The sequence below is a fragment of the Pseudopipra pipra genome, chromosome 4 (assembly GCF_036250125.1).
Source record: "Pseudopipra pipra isolate bDixPip1 chromosome 4, bDixPip1.hap1, whole genome shotgun sequence".
Taxonomy (NCBI): Eukaryota; Metazoa; Chordata; class Aves; order Passeriformes; family Pipridae; genus Pseudopipra; species Pseudopipra pipra.
The window spans coordinates 12,423,278-12,449,917 of record NC_087552.1 but is presented as its reverse complement, the minus strand read 5'-3'; the positions used below and the strand labels follow the sequence as shown (position 1 = coordinate 12,449,917).

The 26,640-nt window shown below is 41.1% G+C and overlaps 1 protein-coding gene and 1 long non-coding RNA gene across 5 annotated transcripts in view; one reads left to right on the top strand and one right to left on the bottom strand.

Moving 5' to 3' along the window:
• The window catches only part of LOC135412757 (uncharacterized), a 57,273-nt gene extending 36,378 nt beyond the window's left edge, over nucleotides 1-20,895 (bottom strand). For both annotated transcript variants that reach the window (XR_010429938.1, XR_010429935.1), the window contains exon 1: nucleotides 20,407-20,895. This is a non-coding gene — a long non-coding RNA (uncharacterized LOC135412757). The remainder of the gene's footprint in view (nucleotides 1-20,406) is intronic.
• On the top strand, nucleotides 11,566-24,799 carry SCOC (short coiled-coil protein). Of its 3 annotated transcripts, none has more exons than XM_064651599.1 (4): nucleotides 11,566-11,716; nucleotides 21,683-21,754; nucleotides 21,849-21,932; nucleotides 22,499-24,799. In XM_064651599.1, exons 1-4 carry the CDS (start codon nucleotides 11,653-11,655, stop codon nucleotides 22,639-22,641), a joined length of 363 nt encoding a protein of 120 aa, XP_064507669.1. In that variant the 5' UTR covers nucleotides 11,566-11,652; the 3' UTR covers nucleotides 22,642-24,799. The 3 variants fall into 3 exon arrangements, with proteins under 3 accessions (XP_064507669.1, XP_064507668.1, XP_064507667.1); XM_064651598.1 differs by having other exon boundaries at nucleotides 11,588-11,716; nucleotides 21,680-21,754; XM_064651597.1 differs by lacking the exon at nucleotides 11,566-11,716 and adding an exon at nucleotides 20,953-21,054.
• The last annotated feature ends 1,841 nt before the right edge of the window (nucleotides 24,800-26,640 follow it).

The window sequence follows — 26,640 nt, the reverse complement described above, 5'->3', positions numbered from 1 at the left end:
ATTTGTTCAGTTCCACCTTCTAGCCCACTCAGAAATAAAAAAAACCCAAACAACCAAATAAAAAAACTCCATTAAACTTACAAAAACTTTACATAAATATTAGGTATTATATATAAATATTAGCTGAATGAAATGCAACTGAACTACCCTTGGACTTTCCAAGCTAGTCTGTAGTAACTGATGACAGATGCATTCCCAGTATGCCACAACTACCATGTGTTAGCTTAACTCACCTTTGTGAACTGCTCCATGAGCATATGAGAATACTCATTGCTTCATCCATAATTTAAAATCAATGACACTATATCAAGGCAATGATTTAGTAAAATGCATTTCTCCATTAGCTGCTGGTAATTGGAAGCTGACCATGCTGTCTGCTGACCCAAGCAACAACTGTCACAGCAACTTAAATTAAAAAAAAAAAGGTTGAAAAGTCTCTCAATCAGACTTCTTTTTCAAACAAAATGAAAGAAACTCTTCCTTTTAAAAAAGAAGAAAATGCTGCCCTCCATTGGATCAGACATCAGTGCTCTTCAGTTTAGAGTAAAGCAGGAAAATCTCTTCTGGAGGAGTCAAGTCTGGTACTGCATCCTTTAGCTGATTCCCATGTAAGGTCCATCTTGGAATTTAGCCAAAAGAACCATGATTTAAAATCCTGTCTAAAAGATATCACCCTAAAACCCCTCACATCTCATGCCATGTTTGCGGAATATTTATTAAATTCAACACTTTATGCAGCAGTCCTTTGAACCAGCCCCTATCTGAATGACAAGGAGCACACTTCCAGAGATTTATTCAGGGACATCACAAAATGGCTTGGCAATTTCTTCCCTACTTTCACTAGAGAGGATAATTTGCATACAAAGCAATGGACTTTAGAAAAAAGGTAGGTACCACTCTCAGATAATCAAACAAAATAGCTGGTGTCCATACACATGCAAAGCAAATAACACACAGAGCATGAATAATTAGCATTAATGAATGTCAAACTCATCACTGAAGCCTGGCTGTCGATTCACAACACTGCTGGAGTGTGGAACTACTGCTCCACTGGGAAGTAATACAAGGAAAAGGACTGAGGTCTATTGGGGAAGTCAAAGATGAAGGGGACCTTCTGTGAAAAAGATTATTAGAAAAACGATGTTTCCTTTTCCCTTTGTAAGGCAAATACATCCTCTGACAGTTTGATCTGACTAATGAGAAAAGTACTGTAAAGAGTCACAACCTGAGAGGGTTGGTTTGTTTTCCTAACCACAATTCTTCTTCAGAGTTTGTCAAAGGAAAACCTGAGTAGGTACCTTAGGATCTGGCTCTTCATACACTAGCTGTAGATGTAGAGAATAATAAGCCTTTTTTTTTTTACACAGAATCTTAGAAAAGCTCTTAAACCATTAATTTATTGTACATGCAGATTCAGAATCCATGGAGTTTAGGAAAGCTTTTTATCCATTACTTTCTTGTACATGCAGACTTAATCTTTACTTTCTGCCTGAAACTGCTCCACTGGAATATCTCTAACGTTACAGCATTTCATTCCCAAAGGACAAAAGCCATGATAATATAAATTATAAAGAAATTTGTAATTTTCCACTATGAAGGTATCATATCCTATTAAGTTGTTCAGCATAGCTTTCCTAAAAATAAGGCCAGATTTCCCACCCATCCCTCTCCCCAGATAAGGTACTCTTGCCTTATATTTATGATCAAAGACTAAGAAGCCGTGAACCACAGCACAGGGGTGAGATACTGCCCATCAAATAATAATAATTTGCCCCTGTGGGACACAGGCTACTGTAGTGGGCCTGCCAGAACACACCAGGAGTCAGGACTTGTACAAAGTGACTTATGACAGAAACATGGTCAAGTAAAGAGGGCTGAGAAGGCAAGAAAAGCTAAAGACACCCAGAAAGAAGGATGGAGCAGGAGCAGGGCTGAGGAGGAAGCGTGAAGCTGGGATACTGAGGAAGAAAGCAGGACGAGGCTGGGAGGGGAGAAAAAGACATGTCACAGCTTTGCTTTAGTCTGCAGAAATATGCCTCTCTCAGACACATCAAACTAGAGATGCTCAGGTATTTGGGTAAGTATCTGGTCCATGCCAGATAATTCCATCATTAGACTTGCAATTTCTGAGAGTAACTTTTCTTTTTCTTGGCTTTTGGTGAATTTTTTGGTAACAGACATTCACATACTGTTACTGTTGCATGGGCCTTGCAGCTGATTCTCTCTACATAAGGTATCACTACAATTCTTGCAGTTTTATCCTGCATTGTGTTAACATAATGGTATATCTCCTCCTGTATCTTGAACTGATAAACTTTCACAACATCTTAGCTTTAATATCCTATAAAAAAAAAAATAATATTTGCTTGGGCCCAAAGAGATGTTAGAAGCATTAATGCTCATGGCTACAGAAACAAAGGCTAATAAAAGAATCCCAATATTTATTATTTTTTGAGGTTGAACCATTTACAGAGTAGCATTTTTGAATCTCTGGGTTTGGCATTACTGTCAAAGCTTCATTCTTTCCTTCTTAAATAGTTTACTTGGCCTGGAAATCGAGTTTGTTCATTACACTCTTACTGTTTTCTCTTTTTCCCCTTCTACTTGCAGCTTTTCCAAATCAAAACTGAAAACTTTTTCTTCAGTATGACGTGATTCCCACCAGGAAAGTTGGCAAGGGAAGCCACTCAAACACAAACATAAGAGATAAATACCCTGTAACCACTTCCAGAGTCTTAAAAAAACTCCAAAAAACCAAAAACCAAAACAACAAAAAAAACCTTCAAACTTCTAAATAAAAAAATCCTTGCTTTGATAAAACAGTTTTTAAAGTGAAACATGGGAACAAACCGAGTGTTCCACCATTTAAGTGCTGTGACTCACAGAATTAGATTTACAGGAACAGAATTTTTCCTTAATAAATTCAAATACTTCACACCTGTGTTCAGCGTCTGCCAGAGTTCACAGGTATCATTCTTTTAAACTTTCACTCCTTATCACAAGTCTTGCATTTTAAAAGTAAAAGAATATGAAGATAAAATTATGAAGATTCTCACAGAATTTCAGATTCTTTTTAAGGAAACACCAGCTATTGTAAGACACATGATAAAAGTAAGATCTATGCACAATTCTATTAAAGTCACTGGGAAATAGCCCGTTTCATAGGGGAAAAAATGTGTCCAAAGATCCCTTCCTTCTTCAGAAATTGTTTTTTTTTTTTTTTTTCATACGTGAGCTCTCTCTCAACTGAGATTTCCCTGCTATTGTATTGTTATAAGCACTATTGATCATCAAGTCCATTAAAAGCATTAGTCACCTTAAATAATTCATCTCTCCAGACTAGGTTTGGCCACTGATGCCATCAACAATAACCTTCTAGGAGACTTGTATTAAAGAAAATCTGCAGCTCAAATAGACAATATCCAAGAATAAGCAAGAAACAAATGACCGAGCAAATGTGCCACGTGATTACATTCCACTGGGGATTCCTCTAGAAATCAGGTTTGTGGCAATGGGAAACTCAAGATCTTCAGATGGGGCATCTATACGCAAATGACAACAATATTTATTAAAGCAGCAGCCCAGTCAGAGTATCTGCAATGAAGCTGATCCAGCCCAAAGCAGGCAGAGTTCAGGCTGTGGAGAGATCACGTACGATTTTGAAAAAAAAAAGGTTCAAAATGCAAAATATTTTAAAATATCTTCCCTATTTTTTTTCCCCCTGTTAAATGGTAATGTTCAGGGAGAAGATTCAGAAGAGCTGGTGGGCTGACACACTGTTGAACTCTGTACCAGTATCTGCCTTGCTGCCGTAGCACGGGACTCATGAAAGGCAACTTACTCTGCTCCTGCAGCTAGCCCTGAAATCTGTGCTTAAACTACACTGCTTGAGTACTCAAACTAGTGATCTCAGCACCTGAGTTGTCATGAAGGAAGTTTCTGTGGCTGCATTGACATCCACACTGTTTTGCAACCCTCTTATGAAGTAAAATCTGTTAGTATTATATCCATTTAATTGTTGGTTAATCAACAAACTTCCTTTGGATTAAACCTTCCCCATTCATTTAACAACGACAATTTTAATGACAACACATCTAAAGTCTGAAATGTTTTGCATTTACCTGCACTGTGGAAGAGAACTAAGAAAACAGGGTATCTGGTTACAGACCTGAAGGGCTCTAGGAAGGCCCAAGAGGAAGGAAAAGTTCCCATGTTCTGACAGGTCACACTCGCTTTAGAAGGATGCCAGTGGCCAGTCACGAGAGAACAGTGTCAAAAGCAGAAGGAACACATACCCTGGGACAGGTTGTGCACTGCTGAACTTTCTGCATGACTGTATTAGAAAGATGTGGAGGAAATATTTAGTATGAGTATAGAGTGATGAAAGGAAAACCAGTGTCTCATCAGTTTCTACACTGGTACTCTCTACTGAGCTAACCAATACTGTCCTAGTATCTTTAATGAACACTGTGAAATATTATTAGAGATGTAGAAATTATCTGAGCCAAAGCTGTTCCTGAATTACTGCCATGTCTAGAATTATAGATCAATGGACTTAAGCAGAACAGACTTTCATTCAAAGAGAAAAGCAGATTGATCATTCCTAAGTGTGGTGAAGAGTCCTGTTCTGCTGCAGGCTGCACATGCTGAGGCACCTAGTTAAAAATTATGATGTATCAGATGAAAGAGAAAGTAACAGGAAATGGCAAAGCACACACCAGTAAAATATAGATGGGCTCAACCATCGCCCAGTCACTGTCTGGTTTCACAGGAATCATAATGGAATTAAACTTTATGGAGTACTTGAAGCAGTAGAATTTTTTTTAATTTTTTTTTTTTTAATTTAGCAGGCAAATGTTCTCCAAGTCTAGACAGACACATGACAGGAAATCTGAGAGTAGAATGGACAAGTGTGAAGGAAAGTGGGTCTGTTTTAAGGCATACCTACCAGATGTTATGAACAAGTCTCTCATTTTCAGACAGCAGATCCAAATTTTAAAAAAAATTACTCATGCAGAAAAGAAAAACACATATGCATTCATGAAAATTAAATGTAGTAAATCAGTGGATATGAGTACAAGTGGGTAGTTGTTGTAGACAGTTGCCAGGTGGCTGACTTTGGATGCAGCTTCAGAAGCAGCATTTGCAAATAATGATGCTCATTTGTCTCAAAGTCTATCTCAAAATCTGGAAGACTGTCAGCCACAACATGGCTTGTAAATACCTTAAACTGGTAAGTGGTGAGAGAAAAGGGAAGCAGAGGAAGAAAATACACACCTAGGAGACTTACTGGTAAGTATAAATATACCTCAGTTTACAGGTTAAATCTGTGAATATCACATTTAATACACTTCTGTCACCATCTTAGTAAACCATTGTTCTGTGAGTAGGTTACTGTCCTACAGTGTCAGTCAGCCCAGCATTGAACATGCTGTGAATTCACCAGCACAATTACTGCTTTATTAGCATGCACTAAACACATTCCACAGTTCCTTTCTGCCAAAGTTTATTAAAACAGAAGTGCACCGGCAGCTGTCATTTCCTAACAAGGCACATAGTTTTAAAATGCTGTGGTTTCTATGTAGTGGGAAACTGATACATTGGATGCATCTTTAGAACATTTTGTGTAAGAAAAATAAATCCAAATGCTACTCTTTACTCAAAGCTTATTGTCTTACTTGAAAAAAAATAAAATCAAAAAGAATGTTTTTGCATTTGTTTTTAAATGTGTTGACTAAAAGCAGAAGGGTACAATATCTCCTAAGAATGCAAAACACAGTTTTCTCAGTTCAGAATCTTTTAGTGGCTTGCTTAATGTACTGTATTGCTTACATCATATGCATCCACATTTGTAAAACTTGTCTTCAAGTTAGACTCTTGATCAAACCACTGTATAACAAAAGCAGAAGAACACATTAAGATTGCAACCTGATGGAAGATCAGATATTATACCTGTGTTGTAACAAGGATCTAATCTACCTAGACTACTCCAACTCTGTCCCAGTGTTCCATAAAAGCAACAGGAACCTTCTTTTACTTAAGTGATTTTCTGACTTTTTAAAAAAAATTAACTGTTCTATTATTGATACTCAGAAAGTATCAGAGAAGAGCAGGCACCGCTACACAATTACACCTTTGGAACGAGGAGTCAGCAGGTTTTGCCAAGTGGTGCAGACAGCAAAAATGTCTCTCAGGTGACTAAACTCCTGTCTCTGATTCCACACTTCCCTCCTGCATTTCCAAGTTAGGAGGATATTTGAAACAGAGCCACTGAAAAGTGTTTGCGGAAAGCCCAGCAGCTGTGGACTTCCAGAGATAACAAATTAGCACTAATAGGAAACAAGGGGAGCAGGTGAACATGGCTGTTGAAAGTTTTGGTGTTGCAGCTCAGTTTGTAAGTGCAAGACTGAACCCTAAAAAAAAAGAGTGGCATTGAAGTCTGCCTCAACCATCCTATAAGCACTGTTACACTGTTGGTATAAATAGGAGTTCGAGCACATGCTATGGTTTAGCTAAAATACTCCATAAATTCATACTTGACTCTGAGGCAACTTCCTCTTCAGGTGGAAGCTGACTTCACTAATTAAATCACTTTAATTAGAAAGCAGTTACAAGGTACTTACAGTTATAAGAAAGTGAACCTACTACCAGGCAGATTTAGCTATAGAGTTTTAAATCCAAGGTCCTAAACACTCCTACAAGTGTGTCCTTGACACAAACCAACTACAAAACCCTGAGTTTGGAGAATCATTTCAGTACCAAGCACGAAGACATTCTTGGGCTTTTATCTCCTGCTTTCATGACCATTATGTCCAGACAGTGATCTGCTGATATGCTTGTTATCAGCACTCATTGAGACTGGGCCAGCACATGGCTACATCAGCTGATGTTATTGCTATAAAGTCAAACAAATGGCTCAGGAGCAGCTGTAGAAGATGCTGCCCCCATATTTCCCCTACCCTCAGCCTCCTCTGATAGTTCATGCCACCTATTTTAAAAGGCAGCCAGACAGCTGCTCAGCACTCCACAACCTCTGTTCTACTTGGTAATGAAGCCCTCAGAAAGATGAACTGATATTTTACAACCAAATTAACTTTTACATTAATGTCCACTGCTCCAGTGAAAATAATTCACACATGGAAATAACTGAACTCCTTGTGCCTGACAGTTAACTCCATTATGTAGCTTCCTTTTAAGCTGGTCAGAGTTCCTCTGTCTGCTACTGCTCCTCTGTATTCTCCCTTATAAAACAAACACGGTGACAGCAAGAAATGGGTACTTCTACCTTACATTAACATGGCACCTCCTGTCCAAAGACATTATTTCACTAATGAAATATCAGGCCACCACCAAAGAAAATGTTTCTCACCATAGCACTCATAAAACCAAACAAACCGTGGATATAATTCTACCAGTGCCTTTAAAATTATAGAACACAGCTGTATGTTTAAACATAAAGAATCTTTTGGGCAAGAAAGAAATAAGATCACATCTGTAGACTCCTTTTGAACCCCATCCCTCTCTTGGCTGGTAAATGAGTCTCCACTTCCATAAGCAAGCTGTGTAGGTCTCCCACAAACCTGATTCCCTCGTCCTCATGGAAAGCAAAGGGTTTCTGTAAAACAGTGCAGCTCCTGAGTTCCACACTGGTCTTTGTTTTCATACATGTGAACACAGCTAGATACATGCACCCAAACACATGTATCTGTACCTTCTGCTCCCTCCTCCTTCAGAGGCAGAAGCACTGATCGAGGAAATGAAGCGAACAAGCAATCTGTCCAAAGACCCTTCTTTCAAAGGGAGCTTTAATGAGCTCTGAAACACTTGCAAAGCAGCCTTATTTTTGAGCCTTGGAGTCTTGACTCTCTAAGGCAGGACGAAAATCTCCTCAGGTAACCTGCTCCTGGTGCCACATGGAGTGGAATGCACTTGGCACAAAACCAAGAGTCTGACTCCATAAATTGCAGGGACTGGCATCTCTCACAGGAGGCAGCCAAACTCTTCCCTGAGTCATCTTCTCCTTCACCCTGAGGAGCCTTTCTTACTGGCTCTTATTAAAGTACAGCTTTTACTCTGCAACACTTTCGCTAATGCCTTTCATCTAGACATGAATAACAACTGCACAACATCCATATTCACTAGGCTACTGTGACAGGCTGTCTAAAACCAGCTAATAATTTACATGGAAATTGTATCTATCAGAGGGTACCCATACGGCCAGTACAGTAGAACGATATTGAAACAGGTTCAAGAAATTAATTAAACCTTTTAGATGAGGGCTGCACAGTTCAGACAAGATGCAACCCTTAGGTTCCACAGGCATATGATTTTACAAAATTTAGAGGTAACAGATTAATAGATTGTATAATTGCATATGTTTTTAGAAACTGCCCTTCCAACCTGAGTTGCTTAAATGCTTCTACTGTACTTAACATGCCTGAGAACAATAAAAGACATAATAAAGACAAAAGATCAAAATGTTTTCTAGCTTTATCATCATCATGAGTGCTTTGAAGCATGCTGCTGCATCACTGAAAAAACAAACAAACAAAACAACTGATCCAGAACCCCCTTGTGATACTCAAGGATCTGGAATTAATCCAGTAGGTCTCTTGACACATACTACTCAAGAATCATGGAATCATAGAACACACTGAGTTGAAACGGACCCATCGGGATCATCAAGTCCAACTCCTGGCCCTGCTCAGGGCACCTCAAAACCAGTAAGGTAACTTTTGAACTGCTTCTGATCAATATGAAGCAAAAATGAGTAACTCAACACAGTTCTGAAAATGCAAGATATGCTTGTTTTGCAATTATCTCTGAAGGCAGCTGTCAGTAACATCACTGACACCAGCAGCAAAGCTAAAATGAAGCCATTTAAAAGATCAGAAGAAAAAAACCTAACTAGCAGCATTCCATTATAGTTCCTGCACCAATTCCAACACATAGTGTCAATAGAGTGGTGGTGAATCGTGCCACATCCAGTTGGTGGCCATTGCCTAGTGGTGCTCCCTAGGGCTCAGTATTGAACCCAGTCCTGTTTAATATCTTTATTGATGATCCGGATGAGGGGATTTAGTGCACCCTGGGTAAGTTTGCAGACAACACCAAGTTGGATGGGAGTGTTGATCTGCTGGACAGCCTGGACTGATGGGCTGAGGGCAGTTGTATGATGTTCAACAAGGCCAAGTGCTGGGTCTCACACTTTGGCCACAACAATGCCATGTAGTGCTACAGGCTGGGGGGAAGCGTGGCGGGAAAGCTGCCCAGTGGAAAAGGACCTGGGGGTTAAACAAAGTGAGGTCAAGGGACCTGCCCAGGAAATTCAGTTCCTGGGAGTAAAGTGGCAAGATGGATGCTGCCAGATCCCAATGGATGTGGTTAACAAAACAGCAGCTATGTCTCCACTGACGAGCAAGAAAGAAACACAGGCTTTCCTAGGTGCTGTGGGTTTTTGGAGGCTGCACATCCCAGAGTACAGTCAGATTGTAAACCTTCTCTGCCTTGTGAACAACAAGTTTTTGAACAGATCAAACAAGAGATTGTTCAGGCAGTAGCCCTTGGGCCAGTCAGGACAGGACGTAAAAAACATGCTCTGCATTGCAACCAGGGAGAATGGTCCTTCCTGGAGCCTCTTGGAGATCATCATGAACCAGCCTGAAGGTGAATATTTGGTCTATCATCTGAAGAGGAGCAGGTGACACATGCTGAAGAAACCTCACCATATAATCAGCTATCAGAAAATGAAAGGCAACATGCTCTCTTCACTGATGGCTCCTGTCGCATCGTAGGGACAAACTGAACGTGGAAAGCTGCCATATGGAGTCCCATGCAGTGAGTTGCAGAAGCCATTGAGGGATAAGGTGGACCAAGTCAGATGGCAGAGCTGAAAGCCATCTTGGGCCTTGAAAAGCAAGTCCTGTGGCGATATGATGCTCCAGAGAGAATTGAGTCCGAGAGTGGGACTCATTCCAAGAATATCCTCATAAACACCTGGGCCAGAGAGCACAGTATTGACTGGTTGTATCATATTCCCTGTCATGCACCAGCCTCTGGGAAAATTGAACAGTGCAATGGACAGCTAAAAACCACAGTGAAGGCAATGAAGAGTGGGACCTTCAAACACTGGGATCTATATTTAGCAGAGGCCATGTGGTTAGTTAACACCAAAGGCTCTCCTAGTCAAGCTGTCCCTGCCCAGTCAGAACCCTTACATACCACAGATGGAGAAAAAGTCCCCATTGTGCATATGAGGAATATATTAGGAAAGACAGTCTGGATTAGTCCTGTCTCAAGCAAAGGCAAACCTATCCATGGGACTGTTTTTGCTCAAGGACCTGGGTGCACTTGGCAGGTAGTGCAGAGGGACAGGGAAACACGACGTGTACCTCAAGGGGACCTGATTTTGGGTGAGAACAGCCTGTGATGCTGAAATGCATATACAATGCTGGTTGCTAAATGACACTGCCATTGTATACTGCACACACCATGGAGAAATGAGTATGGACGGCTCTACTTACACCAGTCATGGACAACAGGAATTCAACAAGCATTTTTGTTTGTGTAGTGTATACAGACATATATAGGTATATAGTTGATAGGTTGAAATCTGGGCATGTTATGGATGATATAGAATCAGGAGGAATTTCTTCTCAGAAAGGATTGTTAAACATTGGAATGGACTGCCCAGGGAGGTGGTGGAATCACCGCCCTTGGAGGTGTTCAGAAAACAACAGGACTTAGTACTGTGGTCACTCTGACAAGGTGGTGATTGGTCAAAGGTTGGACTCGATGATCTCAGAGGTCTTTTCCAACTTATATTATTCTGTGATTCTGTATCTTAGGCCCTTTGTCCTGCAAAGTTTCATGCATTTTCTTTGTACCTAGAAGCTGTCTCAGGAGTCCAAATCAAGATTATGCCCAAAAGTGTGAAAGGCAAACTGTAAATTCAGAAAATTTCTAGTTTATGTGCTCAAATTATGTTCAACATTCTTTCAGGAGCAAAACGAGATGACTAAAGTGGGGTCTTCTGTGAACTTGATTTCTCTTCCTTCCTCCTGTCTGCTATCATGGAGCATCAGATGCTCACTTATTTAACTTCACTTGTTCACCTTACCTGATTGGTTTTGATGCAACTGTTCATGTAAATAAAATCACTCAATTTCCAAAGTATTCAAAGATTATATTTTAAATTTGTTGCTCCCAAGAGTGTTCACTGCATTTTTTTGGACTGTAAGCAACATTTTTTGAACATTAACTTACTTCTCCTCTTTATCAAAAACCCCTCCAACAAAACTCCACACGCAGCCCTAGAGAAAATAAAGAACAACAACAACAAAAAGCCAGCCAGGGTGGATACACAGTTCTTTTACAGAAAGAACCTGTTACAACAGTGTTTGCTTAGCACATGTCTGACAAAGCAGTTAGAACTCAGACACCTTGCAGCTCAACAATTTCCGGAAAAGAGCTCAAGGTTCAGAGGAGACACCACATCGAGTAAGACGTGTGCAGCTGCCAACAGTACACAACAACACCTGTGTGCTGGACTCATTAAAGATTGAACCAGGGAAGTCACGTGTGCTCTCAGAAATGGCTGACAACTGCCATGCTTAACAACACAGCTCAAAAACTTGGGAAAAAGGCAGCAAAATGGAGTTACCTTCGGATGAGGAGGATGGCACTTTCACCAACATTTCTTTGGCCGACGATTCAGGTAAGAAACTGCAGTACTCTACTGATACAATGCAGAATCCATGGGCTTAATAATAGCATTGTGTGAGCAGACAAATTCATAGATCGTGATTACTGGGTACAATGCACTTTTAGCAAATGTCTTCACATAAACTTTTTTTAGTTGTGTGGTTGAATAAGCCTTGTGATTTGTTAAGAATTGAGATTTTGGGGATATGGAGGGTACCACAGTTTTCACATATTAACATATAGTAATATACATTCATCAACTGAGCACATAGAGCCTTTCACTTTTTAGAGGGACAGTGTTACAGAATGGTTAACTCAGTAGTTACTACTATCAAGTAAAATACAGATAATGTTCTGAATACAGAACAATAACCTCTTTGACATGCTCTCAGGAGAGCTCACAAGAAGTGTTGCAAATTCATTAGTAATGGAAACAAGCTGATAATTTAAATTTCCACTATTAAGCATTTAATTGTTTTAAAAGAAACTACAAAGACTGCCTCTCCCTCCCCCACCCAACTTACAGAATAAAAATTACTTGGAAGGGGAAGTAGGACAATTCTACATACTGGAAAAATGAAGTAAGTTAATATGAATTGAAAATAAATTATTTAGAAAGGTGTGGCCAAAGTATCAACTTGATCACGTCAGCATGGCTGACATAGAGCTGTGCTAATTCACAGGAGCTAGGAGGGCTTATGTATGAATAATACGAGTCCTATTCCCTCCCTACCCTCTCTTTTTTTTTTTTTAGCATAAAGAACATTATTGTGCATGCTATATTTATGTCCTATATAAAAAACAAAACAAAAAAAATTGAGTTGATTTTATTTTTAGAACACAATTTTCTAGCAATTCAATATTAGTGTGATGGTGTTGAGTTGGATATTTGAATGCACTTCATTTATACAGAATATAGCCTTATGACATCAAGATGTGGTTGACCTGAACTATTCACAAGAAGACAATTTGGCAGACCTTGGCCCAAGCTGTGCAATAATGAAGGGTTCTCCTGACAGTGAATCTCACTCTTTTCCTGTAGCAGGGTATAGAAGAGTAGGGAAAAGGTATCCTATGAGAGAGACACTGTTTCATGACTTGCCCTGCACTTGGTAACACCTCAAGAACAAATGAGGGGCAGCATTCAGTGACAAGATTGTCTTGTCCTTGCAAAACATCCAGAACTGAGTTGCAAAACTCCATTTGAGTTAGGGATGACTCCATAACACAGGATATGTTTGAATCTGCCCTGTCTCACAGATGGATGGTTTTGCCATATAGCTTGCTTAGTCTTTCAGAAGACAAGTCACTTCCTTTAGAAGGCAAACACCCACCAGCCTCCTTTACTGCTCTAACCTCAGCACCCTCGCAGCTTGGAAAATGGTATTACCCATGAGAAAACAGAGGCACAAGGTTAAAAACTCTCTCATTCAAGCACCTACTGACAGTGGGTACCAAAGTCAGCCCCTGAAAGATGTCACTGCTGTAAACTGAGCACTTCAGATTTACCAGACTCTCGACTGCAGTAATACACCCAAGGTCAGAGAAGGCTTATGTCCACAACACAGAGGACCATAAACAAGGCATCTTTATTAAAGATCTGCTACCAATATTACAGGTTTTCCCTAGTAGTGAGGAGGTGGGGACAATCACTCAGAAAGCAGAAGTAAAATCAGAATAACTGAAAATAAGTGACATTTTCAGGCAGGCTTATAGCTTGAAGGCACAGAAGGTAAATACAGTAAGTATCATGGTGAACATGATAACCTGGGTCCATTTCTTCTGCCAGATGGCAACACCTGGAGGTTAGAAAGGTATGAGAAGATCCCTAAACTATAATAGGAAGAGACTACGATACACTTTGTAGGAAACAGTCTTTCTTATCTCTCCCAGCTGAAGTTAAGACTAATGACAGTAACTCTAGGGCATTGAAGCTAACAAGCAGAGTGGGGTGGGCCTTATAGCTGTAACTGTAAGGCTGGAGAAGAACATCAATTCCAGAAGAGCAGGGAAGCTAAAAATCTACACAGTGAGAGAAACAAAAAGATTCCTTAGGATGGAAAACAGCAAGTTCAAGCATGGAATAAAGGAACTAGGCTTGCAGTATGTAGATCATAAGTGAACTTTGTCTGAGAATGATAATGATTTACATGCAACTTGAGCACATTTGTTATTGCATAAGGTTTCCCCTCTGTTTCTTAAAACATACTGGAAAAGATACTAAACAGACAAGCAGAACAACATGCTGCATATCTACAATCTGATGCATAATCAGAATACAGCCTTCATATCAAAGTTTCCTTAGTACAGTGAAAAGCCATTGTGTCAAAGCAACAGGGGTTACTGAGTCTGATTAACCGAGTGCAATGCAGGAATATTTAATAGCCATAGCTCTTTCAAAACAGCAATATTTCTCTATTTGTTAAGTATGCAGGTATCAAAAATAAAACACTTCCACGTAAATCAAGACAAAGACCAAATGGTAGCAAGACAGAAACTCCTCGATAAGTATTTTAATAGCAGTATCAGCAGTGCATGAAATCAAGGAAAGCTTTGGCTAACGGCATTTGTGAAAATATTTTCACCTTTAATTAAATACCTTTTAATTTAGAAACTCATAGCTCTAGATAAAGTTCCCTCAAAACATGACCTACCCAAACAAAAACACAGAGGAAATTAAACCAGAAGTAAAACAAAACAGTGAGATGATGTCCAACAGCTGCAAAAAATTCTTTATTGTACTTCTGATCAATGCTGAATAAGTAAATCAAGGCACTCTTTCCTTTTTGTAAAGTACCTAGAAATTATCATACTCTTTTTTCCAAATACTCTACAGAAAGCCAACACTAATTACCACATTTCTCATGTAAACCCACCCTTTTAAAAGCAGATATAAACTCCAAAATGTTTGGGCCTAACTTACAGAAAGACAAAACAGTTTTTCATCTTAATAGGTTACCAGTAAAAGCTTTATGGAACCTTGCTAAACATCCTTCCAAAAAATCTGGTGGCAAACCTATAGCCAATGATTACAAGGGGGATCATATTGTTAACAAGACAGTGTTAACAGTCATATATGTTGGTATTCACAGCCTAGAGCTGCAAAGGGTCCAGTTCCTCAGTCTGTTTAAAAATGGGTTTTTGTGGAGTCAGAGTAGAAACAAGAACATTTGCACTCATGTTCAATCTTGCAAAGGATGGGATGCAGCTATATGTAGACTATACAGCTATATGTAGCTATATGAAGGCAGGCCTCTTCAGGGGTAAAGAAAAAATATCACTTTCTGAAGTTTGCCTTTTGTAGACTTTCTAAAGAGGCTGCATTTTTTTATCCCAACTGTGTGCTCACAGGTTATGTCATCTGATGAGGTCCCATTCTCACTCAGGACCCAAGGCAAAACCAAAACAAGCACAATAACTAAGGACACAGACAAGAGTTAGAACAATGTAAGCCAAAGTAGTTGCTCATTTTGTGTCATTTGATTAGGCTGGAAAAAGCACAAACCAAGAAATACTCAAATTCTGCATTTGACAGAAGTGCCTAATTGGAAATTTGCACAAGGAAGTGCACAAGGCTACAAAAGCCTTTTGAGGTTACTCTGAAAGAGTAACAAGAATTGCAGAGAATTTGGGTGTAAAGCAACATTACATGAAAAAAACCACCTCAGAGCCTGTTAGTTCTGCAGAGAAACAAAACCAAGAAGATTTGAGGTAAGGGGTCCTACAAGTCAGCATTGCAGGGAAAAAGGATTAAGCCATCTGTGTTCCTTTTTGTCTTTTTCTTTGTGGCAATAACTAGCCAAAGGAGGAAACAGTACAGTTCAAATAGCAAACTCATCTCAGAAATATGTACAATGCCTTCCTCAGTTAGAGGAGAGGAGAATACATTTCTATTGTAGTGGGGAACAGTGGAACCTCTGTCATCAGTCAGCTGACGCAGGTGCCTCTGGTGCCTGTAATGTTGCCAAAAAGGAAGTCAAAGGCTTGTTGGTTTGCTCTGTGTGCCATGGAGAAAAACAAGATGTACACCAGAGTTTTAGAAAGAGAAAGTCAGAAAACATCTGTCATAAGCAGCAATGGCTTAGAGTCTGAGTCCAGAGCAACAAAATCCTCTCCTCTCCATTAGTAACTGTACGTGTATGTGTACTCAGGTAAACTGTTAACGATGCTTCACATCCTGGGGAGATGATTGTATTTTAAGGAAAAAAATGCTCTTTCAGTGAAGCTGAATAAAATAATTCCTTTTGCCAGTGGCATCAGCTAGTTTTAGAAAATCTAACTGGAACTTAGGGTACAAGTATATATAGATAATTGCATTTGTGAAGTGAAATGTGTTTTTCCTACAAATTTAATATAATGACAATGTTATGAATGCCTCCTTTGCTTTAACCAAATGCCTTAGAAAATATAAAACAAATTAGTAATAAAGAAAGGGTTTAGCACCTCTTCTTAGTTACATTCAAGTCAGTTTTGACTTCAGGAGCTCTGACACAGCACTAGAACTTACGAGTTCTCTTTATAACTCTTCAGTGAGAAAATCCACTCATCTGAAGCAAGTAATCTAGTGTGACATGTAAAAACAGTTTAATAAACCAAACAGTGGAACATAACTTAGGGCAGTGTTCAAGAATTTCTAGTAACAAAGAGAATACTCTTATTTCTTCTTTTAAACTGCACAGTGCTATTGGAATGTTGTTATGCTGCTCCACAGAAGAAAAAAATTTTCCAGTGTTTGGGAATATTATTTAATTTTCTTAATAAGGTGTATGTTCTCCAAAGAAGAGAGCACTAAGTTTGCAAACAAAACCAATAAAAAAAAAGCTCTGTGAACACAGGTTGTGGCCCATCTCTCAGCCTTGTGCTGCATATTCCAAAGACTCAAAGTAAACAGCCAAGCAGCAAAGATGACCAGTTTGCTCACAGTTACATATAATTAGTATTAACCTCATTAATTTTGCTCCACCCAGTCAGTGGGGAAACCATAGTGAAGCAAATGCTGCCAGAACCCTCTCAAACAGATGGCAGACTTTGGAAGGATTGTTTCAGGTTCTCCTGGGAATGGTCCTCAAGCAAGACTTGCCATCTAACAACTCACAGAACAAAGACATGACACTTTCTAACACAAGAGCAAACAAAATACTACAGGCCGAAAAAAGCAAGAATTGTTATACAAGGGCTTGAATTGGCCACCCCCAGCCAAAGGGGACACCAAGCACACCCCAAAAATGCAAGGTAGTATTTGGTTACTCTACAGATATCATAGAATCAATTAGGTTGGAAAAGACCTCTGAGATCATCCAACCTTTGATTGATTATCACCTTGTCAACTTGACTATGATATGAGTGCCATGTCCAGTCATTTCTTGAACACTCCCAGGGATGATGACACCACCACCAGCTCCCTGGGCAGCCTGTTCCAGTGTTATACAACCCTTTCTGTGAAGGAATTCCTTCTGATGTCCAACCTGAACCTCCCCTGGCACAGCTGGAGGCTACGTCCCCTCCCCTTATCCCTAGTTACCTGAGAGAAAGGGTCAACACCCACCTGGCTACGACCTCCTTTCAGGTAGTTGTAGAGAGTGATGAGGTCTCCCCTGAGCCTCCTTTTCTCCAGGCTAAACAACCCCAGCTCCTTCAACCATTTTTCATAGAACTTGTGCTCCAGACCCTTCCCCAGCTCCACTGCCCTTGTCTGGACATGTTCCAGCACCTCAATGTCTTTGTTGCAGTGAGGGGCCCAAACTGGACACAGCACTTGGTGTGTGGCCTCACCAGTGCCGACTATAGGGGGACAATCACTGCCCTGGTCCTGCTGGCCACACTATTTCTGATACAGACCAGTACACCATTGGCCTTCTTGGCCACCTGGGCACACACTGGCTCATGTCCAGCCAGCTGTGGACCAGCACCCGCACGTCCTTTTCCACTGGGCCACTTTTCAGCCACTCTTCCCCCAGCCTGTAGCACTGCATGGGGTTGTTGTGGCTGAAGTGCAGGACTCAGCCTTGTTGAACCTCATACTGTTGGTCACAGCCTTTCAACCCAGCCTGTCCAGAGCCCTCTGCAAAGCCTTCTTACCCTCCAGTAGATCAACACTCCCACACAACTTGGTGTCGTAATATGCATAGCTGTGCCTTCCCTAGGGCACATTCTGCATTATAAAAGGAACCTGATTGTTTTGGTTATCCTCTAAATACCTAAATCTTCAAATTTAAAGAGCACAAAAAATGTAACTGATACTGTTACCCAGAGAGCAAGACAGGTGAGGGGAGGTAAGATATTTGAAAAACCAATAGGTAAGTCATGTGATACATTAAACTTCTCTTGTTTTGGTTGACTTCTCGTGAAAGAATACTTTGGGATGTGGGCTTTTTTTTCTGTAGTGTATTAGGTTTGGATGTGTTTTGCTTTGTGTTTCGAGGGGTTTTTATGTGTGTGTTTTTTGGTGTTTGTTTGTTTAAAACTGCTAATGCACGGGATATTTAGAATCCTGGAATTGATTTCTTTGCACCAGAAAATAAGGGAGAGTTAGGAATGCAAACCTTTTTAAGGGAACACAGGATGATCTAGGCATCCTCTCTGTGGAATGTGCACCCACCAGTATCAATCCAACAGTTTTGGCCCCTGGACTGTGCAGATCAGGGTTGTGCACAGTAGAGTTGCTCCCTGCTGCCCCAGCATTTAAATATACTTCCCTGGGAAACAGGGGATGAAGGACAGGGAAAGAAATAGGGCAACGTGCATCAATCTTTCCACAATAAGGATCTGGGACACAGCCAGGTCACAAAGAAAACAGTTTCTAAATGTTGGGGCCAAGGAGCACGTGCCAGCTGCACAATCTTATCTATTAGGGAAAAGGGATTCATACTAAGCACTCAGAGCAGGAAGATGCACTGTGTGAGATCCAGTATGTCTGAGTTTACAGCAGTACAAACCCAAGGAAGCTTCTGTGCAACTGTTTAACACTAACCCAGTAACACATAGCACTCTGTAGACTAAAAACACCATCTGCTCTCTGCAATGCTGACAGTGGAGGCTCAGAAAAAGACAATTTTCTCTAAAGGAAAACCAAAAAGCCTCTCACATAGGTTAACTTCTGAAAAGGAGTTCCATCCTGGTGCTCATGCTCAAAAATCAGAGTTAAGAATCAAAAGAAAATACTACAGTCAGAAACCACAACCACACAAAGTAGAATGAACCCTCAATGATAGAGGTACCAAAGAGGAACCAGTAGGTAAACTAGCAGCTCTTGAAATTATTTCTGTTTTGGCTACAATAGGATAGGAGCCAATATGTCTAATTTCTATTCTGTCCTGTAATTTAACATCAAGGATCTTCCCACTTTGCTCATTTTGGGACAGTTTAGACAATAATACAATATACAGCAAGAAAATAATACAGCAAGAAAAGTGGAATTTCTGCAGTAAAGAGGTGCATTTCCCCAAGATAAGCCTGCAATATTCCCCCCTGCCTTACAGTATAAAACACAGCAAGTTCCTCACCAGATAAGCAAGCTCTCCATCCATCTGCATAAACCTGCAGACTCTGGCCATATTTTTTTTCCTTGTTAATCAAAGTGCTGGAGATTGTCTCATTAGAAAGAATTGTGAGAACCTGTTGATTGCCAGGCTTGCCACACAGCCGGTGCAGCAAGCAAGATCAAAACAGTGTGAGAAGCACTCGTCATTGTAAAAACAGCAATCAAGGAGAGTTACTAACAAGCTCCTAAAGCCCAGCAACCACCTGAGAGGACTGCTTGCAAGGAATAAGGATTGGTGTGTTTAAAACAGCCATTGTAGAGAAGGTGATATACTTTTGAGCACACTAGCTAATGGAACTGAAAACAGACTAATTTTCCAGTACAGACAGACAGCAGGACTCTAATTACAGTAATTCATAACCTGAATAGCATTCAGTCTAGTCTGAATTTATCTGATTGTAAGGTTAAAAAAGTTATTAACACAATGATAGTAATACTGTGGAGGCAGCCGGAAGATATGGATACTGAAAATACACACTTTCTGAAGTGTACTTAAAAATACAGTAGAGGGCTCACTTCCCAAATGCCTTTATCTTCCCGTGTATCTGCATAGCATCGAATTACTTATTTATAACTAGATATATTCCTGCAATTTAGGGATACAATATGGATGTATTTCACTGCAACATATGGTTCAAACTACATGGTACAAAGGTACTACAAGTTATGCAGTGCAGTCACTTCAGTGAAGCCACTAAAATTAGCTCTGGTCCTGAATGTTTTTCATTCCTTTACTGTGGCTCACAGACTGTGCTGTGAGGTCAAAGCGAGGACCCTGTGCAGCATGTTATTCCCTCCAGGGAACCAGGGAAAGAACGAAGACACGGGAGTGTAGTTTTGGAGCTACTGAGCTATTAGATGAGAGTAACTCCGTGAAGTTACTTAGCTTCCTGCGTGATGTGATCTCTCATGCTGTGAGATCCAGAAGAAAGGAGCTAAATTACAATTAATCCAGATACTGCTGTGGAAAAGGCTTGCTGATCTGCCAGACTGGAAGCAGCTAACGAATTATACATGGCACTGAACTGGCAGAGGTAAACCCTGATGGACTCCAGCTGTGAGGCTCCTCTCTCACAGAGCTCCACATATGAGCACCTGAGAGTTCACAGCAGTCACACACACTGTCGGTTTTCTCTGACCTTCCTCAGGCTTTGCCAACCTACCTGAATCCGAAGGGGTTATCCACCAGGGAACAGCTGCCTTTTCTCGATTTCTTGTGAACGCTATGCAGAGAGGACCACTGCTCTGAACACCGGCAGTGTGTGAGCACAGAACAAATTAATGTTGGCATTTATTCAGAATCACAGACTGGTTTGGGTCGGAAGGGGCCTTAGAGATCATCCAGTTCCAACCCCCCTGCCACCGGCGGGGACACCTTCCACTGGACCACATTGCTCAAAGCTCCATCTAACCTAGTCCTTGAACACTGCCAGGGATGAGGTATCCAGAACTTCAGGACGCGCCAGTACCTCACCACCCTCGCAGTGGAAAACATTCTTCCTTTAATTTAATTTAATCGCGTTCTTGCTAGTTGCTTCCGTTATCTTACTGGCAACCCGGCGGGATCTAACGGGAAAGGGCCGGGCGCGGCTCAGCAACCCGTAAGGCAGGCACAAACTGTGACACGCCGCCCCGGCCGCAGGAAGGCAGCCTCTCCCCCCACATGCCGCCCGCATCCATTCATCCATCCCTCCCTCCCTCCATCCTTCCTGCCCGCATCCCGCCCCGTGCCCGCCCCCTCGCGGCGCAGGCGCGGTGCGAGCGGAGCGGGGCCGGGCCGGGCCGGGGCGCAGCCCGCGGGGAGGCGGCAGGTTCGGAGCGGCGGGAGGCCGGGAGGGAGCGCCGGGACCGTGGGCGGGTGGGTCGGTGGGTGGAGGGAGGGAAGGGCGGGTGAGTGGGGGCGCGGGCAGGGCCGCGGCGCTGCCGTGTGGCTCCCGCGGGGCAGCCCCTCTGCGGCGCTGCCTCCCCCCGGCCCCCGAGCACGGGTCTGCGGCTGCGGCTGCGGCCGGGATGGGGCCGGGAATTGGGGATGCGCGGAGCCCCGGAGCCGTGGGCACGCCTGTCCCGCGGGCCCGGGCACCGGCGAAGGGGGGTGGGAAGGGGACAAAGCGGGGCCCTTCGGCTCCTGCGTTTGGGAATAGCCAATTCCAGAATGATCGGTGCTGGGAAGGCGGCAACTACATCACTGGGACGGCGATATCTTATGCGTTAGAGGCGTCTGGATCGGTCATTTTTGTAAACAGAAGCATAGTTACTCGAAGAACCACAGTTACATACCACATAAGGCCCTAGGAAAAATAATTAAAGAATGGTAAGGAGTGTTCCTTTGCCTTAGGCTTAAGTGCAGGCCTTTCACTGCCAATTAGAAAAACGCACCTAAAAGCCAAATATAAAGGCAGTTCCATTAACAGTTGCCTCCATGTTCTTTTCTTTAAGCAGAGCATCTCTCAAGGAAACGCTCTTCAAAAGTGGAAAGAGCCCATTCTACAATGATGAATGCCGACATGGATGGTATAAGTTCTTAATGTTCTTGTTATTCTTTCTACTTAATATAATTTCCAACTGTTTGCAGAGGTTGCACTAAAACTCTCATGATTTATTGCAGCTGTTGAGGCTGAGAATCAGGTGGAATTAGAAGAGAAAACACGGCTTATTAATCAAGTTTTGGAACTGCAGCACACACTTGAAGGTTAGCAGCTTGACACATCAGATTTTTTACAAGCACACAGTAATAAGCAAAAGAAGAGAACCTCACTGCTCTGCCCTACCTTAGGCACAGTGTCCAGAAGTATGTCACTTAAAGCAGTTGAAGGTACATAGGCAAGATCTTGGAACTAGGTTTTTTCCTTCCTCTTTATGCAGAATTGTGTTTGCTCGACTCTCATAATACACATCAAGCAGGAGGGGTGATACAGTTAATTTGTTGCTTATTAGCTGACACACATCTTTGAGTCTGTTTCCAAGTAGCTGAGTTTGCAGTAGCTTAATTCAAAAATTCAAGAAAAAAATAAAGTTACAGACTAGGAGTACGTTTAAGAAATTTATCCAAATACTGTACTACAAAATAATACAGGAAAAATGGGGTTTTGATAAAACTTTAGTAGCAGAATGTTAGTTTATATTACTGTGTTAACATAATACCTTAGGGTAACGTTTCCTGCATTAAAGGTGTGATGTCTGATATAGGCCCGTAGAACATATTAATTATTGCATGCAACAGTGTCTAATACTTCTCTTATAATATCACCTTCGCAGATCTCTCAGCACGAGTAGATGCTGTTAAGGAAGAAAACTTGAAACTGAAATCAGAAAACCAAGTTCTTGGACAGTATATAGAAAATCTGATGTCAGCGTCTAGTGTTTTCCAAACAACTGACACAAAAAGCAAAAGGAAGTAAGGGCTGACTCATAGATGATGCTGTTGTATTGCTGCTGTCTTTTTTTGTTTTAACTGGCATAGGCTACATGAGCTAAAATACCTTAGTTTGTGGCTTACTGGATACTTAAAGATTATAAACTTCAGTGATAAACAGAATTAAGAGCATTATCTTGGACAGGAGACGTAAGTTTGTGTATTAAGATTAAGCAATGTGCAAATGTAGTGTAGATAACTACTAAATTTTGATATTTGTTTTAAAAATGAGCATATCTTGTTAAAAATCGGATTCAGTTTGTGAGGTTAAACAAAGGTCTGTTGGCACTCTTTGAGGTCTTAGGGTAGAGTTCTTGACTAGCAAAATAAGTTACAATATTGTGTTGAAGCCCTGTTTGATAAAAATATTCAGAGTCTAATTGCATCACTTTTTTCACATGAAATATATTTAATTATTGTGTAGTACTGTTCGTAGCTCTGCAAAGCAACTTAAAACAAGAACCTATAAACCAGTTAAGCATTTCTGTGAAGTAATAACAGTATGACATTGTTTGTAGGGCTTGCATACGGAAAAACACTTAAGGTTTTTTGGGAAGGGGGAGGATAAGGGAAAGAGGAACAGGGCAACTTAATCAGGGAAATACCAAACTGATGCAGTATGGGAGTGTTGTAATATGTACACTTGAAACCATTTTTGCTTTCCCCTTTCCTCGAAGAACTATCAGGCACAGCATCGTAACCTATGATCCTCCTGAGGTTTTTCAGTTGTGTGATGAAGAGTTTTGTAAAAACCTTAGTGATTAGCTTTTCAGAAACAGAAGGTCAGCAATGTTCCTCGTGCTCATTGTGAGCAATCTGCAGTGAGGAACTGAGAAGTCTTCTTTCCTTCCCACCTTTTACTTTCCTCCTGAAGTGCCAAATTTGCTTCAGGCCTCAGAGCAGATGTTTTCCTGCCCAACAGCCTGAGCTTGTGAAGTGCCTCTTGAGGCACTGCATAAAAACATGTAAGGCAGAAGGCTGCAGTGGAATGAAGGTGGCTTTTGCCTCTCAAAACCATGCTGCTCTGAGCAGTGCCTGGTGCCAAGGTGCTGGTTTTACTGGCTTGGCTGTTAGCAGGTTTTGTAAGGGAGCTTAGCCCAGATTATGGGTCTGAGCACTTCCCATAGAGGCAGCATGTCCAGCATAATCAGTATTAAGGGAGAGCAGAAGCTGAAATACAAACAACAGTGTAAGTTTTATCAGTACTTAGTTGCATATTTCATCTTGCCATACAGCAGCACTGCAGATTTATTTATGGATGTTAGCTAGAACTGAGTATCTCTTCAGTAATTAAGCCATTGTACTTGACCTTTTAAAAGGAAACCTCTAGTTCAAGGATCTCTTTCAACCTAGCTGTGAATGAATCAATGGACTAGTAGAATAAATCCCTCTCAAACCCCAAGTTTCTTGGCAGCTAAGCACTGCTGTGTCTCAAGAGTAAGTTGACATTGTGAGGTTCCCCCCTCCAAAAGGTGAGGTTTCCCATTTCTCCGCATTTAAAATGGCTCTACAGTGCTCACTGGAGTGTCAGCAAAGACAAAAGACTGCCAAAAAAGCACTAATAGTTTGCTCTCGAGGGCTGTTTAGAAGTCTGGGTCAAGAAACCAAATGATGAAAAATGTTTTACCCACCAAGACACAAATGGGTGATACTCTTTGCGTCATGGGGTTCTTGTAAACGTCTAAAATGATTTTTAATCTTCTATGGACTACTCTCTCACACTACTGGAACTCTAAATTAATGCTAGCAGGTAGAGTAGATCACATGGTTAGTCCAGAGTTTGAGCATTAAACAAAGAACAGTCACACCAAGCACTTGACTTCTGAAGGTTGCATCGCATCCCAGCCATTGTAGCTTTAAAGCCACGTCACTGCCCATCTCCATCTGCACTGTAGGAGCTCACCTGGTAACAGAGCATGCGCTTGTTAGACTTCAGCAACTTCCCAAGATAAAGTAACCTTAAAATCCTGGGTTTGTATTGTAGATTGGATAGTGATACTTTATCCATCAGTGTGTATATAGTAGTTATTTCATCTCTATGCGATTTTACATCCCACTACTGTGGCCTTCATTTAACTTATGAGCATTTTAAAGATGTTGTATTTCTGACTTTACACTAAATAAAAACTTTTGATTTGTCTTGATTAGTTTGCTTTAACATTTGTAAACCCTAAAACTTCTCACAGCCATCTGTAGTCGAAAGGTGGAAAAGTAGTAGGGTTTGCCATCATCTTAATGGTTTCTACATAGCTGAACTGTGTGAAAGACTAGATGAAATCACCAAGTATTAAGATTAAACCTGGGTCAATGACTCTAGTTTCAGTAAGCTTTCGGTTCCTGACTCACTTGCTATTTTCAGCCATGAATCTCACATTTCTGTATACTGTTCTGGCTAAAGAAAAAAGGATTGGTAGACTGCATCCAGTGTAGTCAAAAAGCTAAAACTTGCACCTCTCCCTGTGGGAGGCCTTTAAGCCAAGTTAGAATACAGGAAGCGTTACCTTTTCCTACACAAGTTAGTGAGCTCTACGTTAGACAGGAACCAGAATTATTACTTCATCATACCTTCATGACTGTGTATGCCAACTGAGGAGTAGCTTCACCTGTAAGGAAATAAAAGGGCCTCAGTCTTACTTGGCCTTCCCTGCATATAGACAGTGTTCAGTCTGGTTATCTGGCATCCTCAGTAAGATCTTTAATGAAGCTACAGTGTAGCCGGTGGGAGTGCAGTGTGGAGATCTGATACTCATGGAGTTCCAAGGATGACTGATATTTAAAATAGTAAGGCACCCTGGAATTGAAAATCATCACCTTGTTAATTTAAAGCTCTTTCAAGCAGCCGTGATAGCAAGATCAAGTATTTTTCCTGAAATACCTGTTCAGAAATAAATGGGTGATGCACAGGAACTGTGGGTGAAATCTCAACGTTACAAGTACCAGTGGACAGGGGAGGTTCCCCTTCTGCCTGGTTTTGTACACTTAGAGCCTCAAATCCCCAAAGCTCTGATATTTCTCCCCTAATTAGTAGCATAAGACTAGATCCAAGTAAGCTGATGAGCAGGAGGGTGTCTTCCATCTCCAGGTTCTAGGTGATCAAAGTAATTAAGTCAGTATTAAAGTGAGAGAGGCCTTACAGAGTCAGTATTACTGCAAACAGCACCCTTGAGCTATGGGTATCCACTGAGCAGTGGGTAACCCTTTTACCCATAATAAATGGCTCCTTTTTTACTAAAGCGAGGTACAAGCAAAGATGTTGATGGGGCATTAATCAAGACTTTATGGGAACCTTAAGTTCAAAATCCCAAGGGAGGACTAGCATCCCCTGTGGGGTGACCAATCCCTGGAGTAACTAAATCACATCAAAGAAACTACAGTAACTATATCATATCAAAGGAAAAAACCCTCCAAAACCCCAAAACAAAAAAGCCAAACCCAACCCCAGAACCATACCCAAATGCTGTAACAATTCCAAAGGACTCTTATCAGACTCAGAGATCATCCTTTCAGTAGGAGAGCTGAAATGCTCCCTGACAGCTTACAGTAGCTGTTACTAGCAGGATACTACACTGATAACAACTATCTATTGCTGTGGAGTAATCTGGAGTCTTCACTTCTTACCTTCTGCATGTAGACCCTAAATAAAGAGGTGGGAGCTTGCACTTAACGACACAAAAAGCCCCAAACCAAACAAAAAACTCTGAGACCTTTCCATGTAGTTGGCACTAAATAAGAGTCCAATATAATTAACTTCTTAGCACTTCAGAACAAGCACTTGAGGACACTGCCTTTTTCATTAGGGTTAAGTAAGCATTCATTTCTTAAGAGACTTCCATGGAAACTGCTGTGAAAATACTCCTTTTTTTATGTGAACTAAATTCTTGTCAGGCACAAGAAAATCGGTTAGAATCCTTATGAATTAATGTATTTCTGCTTGTTTACAATGTATAACTGCTTTTGGTAGCACCTTATAGTCCACTACTTCTAC

Excerpts from the sequence above, each read along its gene's own strand:
- SCOC (XM_064651598.1), top strand. The coding sequence starts at position 11,653 with ATGGAGTTACCTTCGGATGAGGAGGATGGCACTTTCACCAACATTTCT. Across the intron at positions 11,717-21,679 it reads TTCTTTGGCCGACGATTCAG|CAGAGCATCTCTCAAGGAAA; the intron begins GTAAGAAACTGC and ends CTTTTCTTTAAG. Across the intron at positions 21,755-21,848 it reads GATGAATGCCGACATGGATG|CTGTTGAGGCTGAGAATCAG; the intron begins GTATAAGTTCTT and ends GATTTATTGCAG.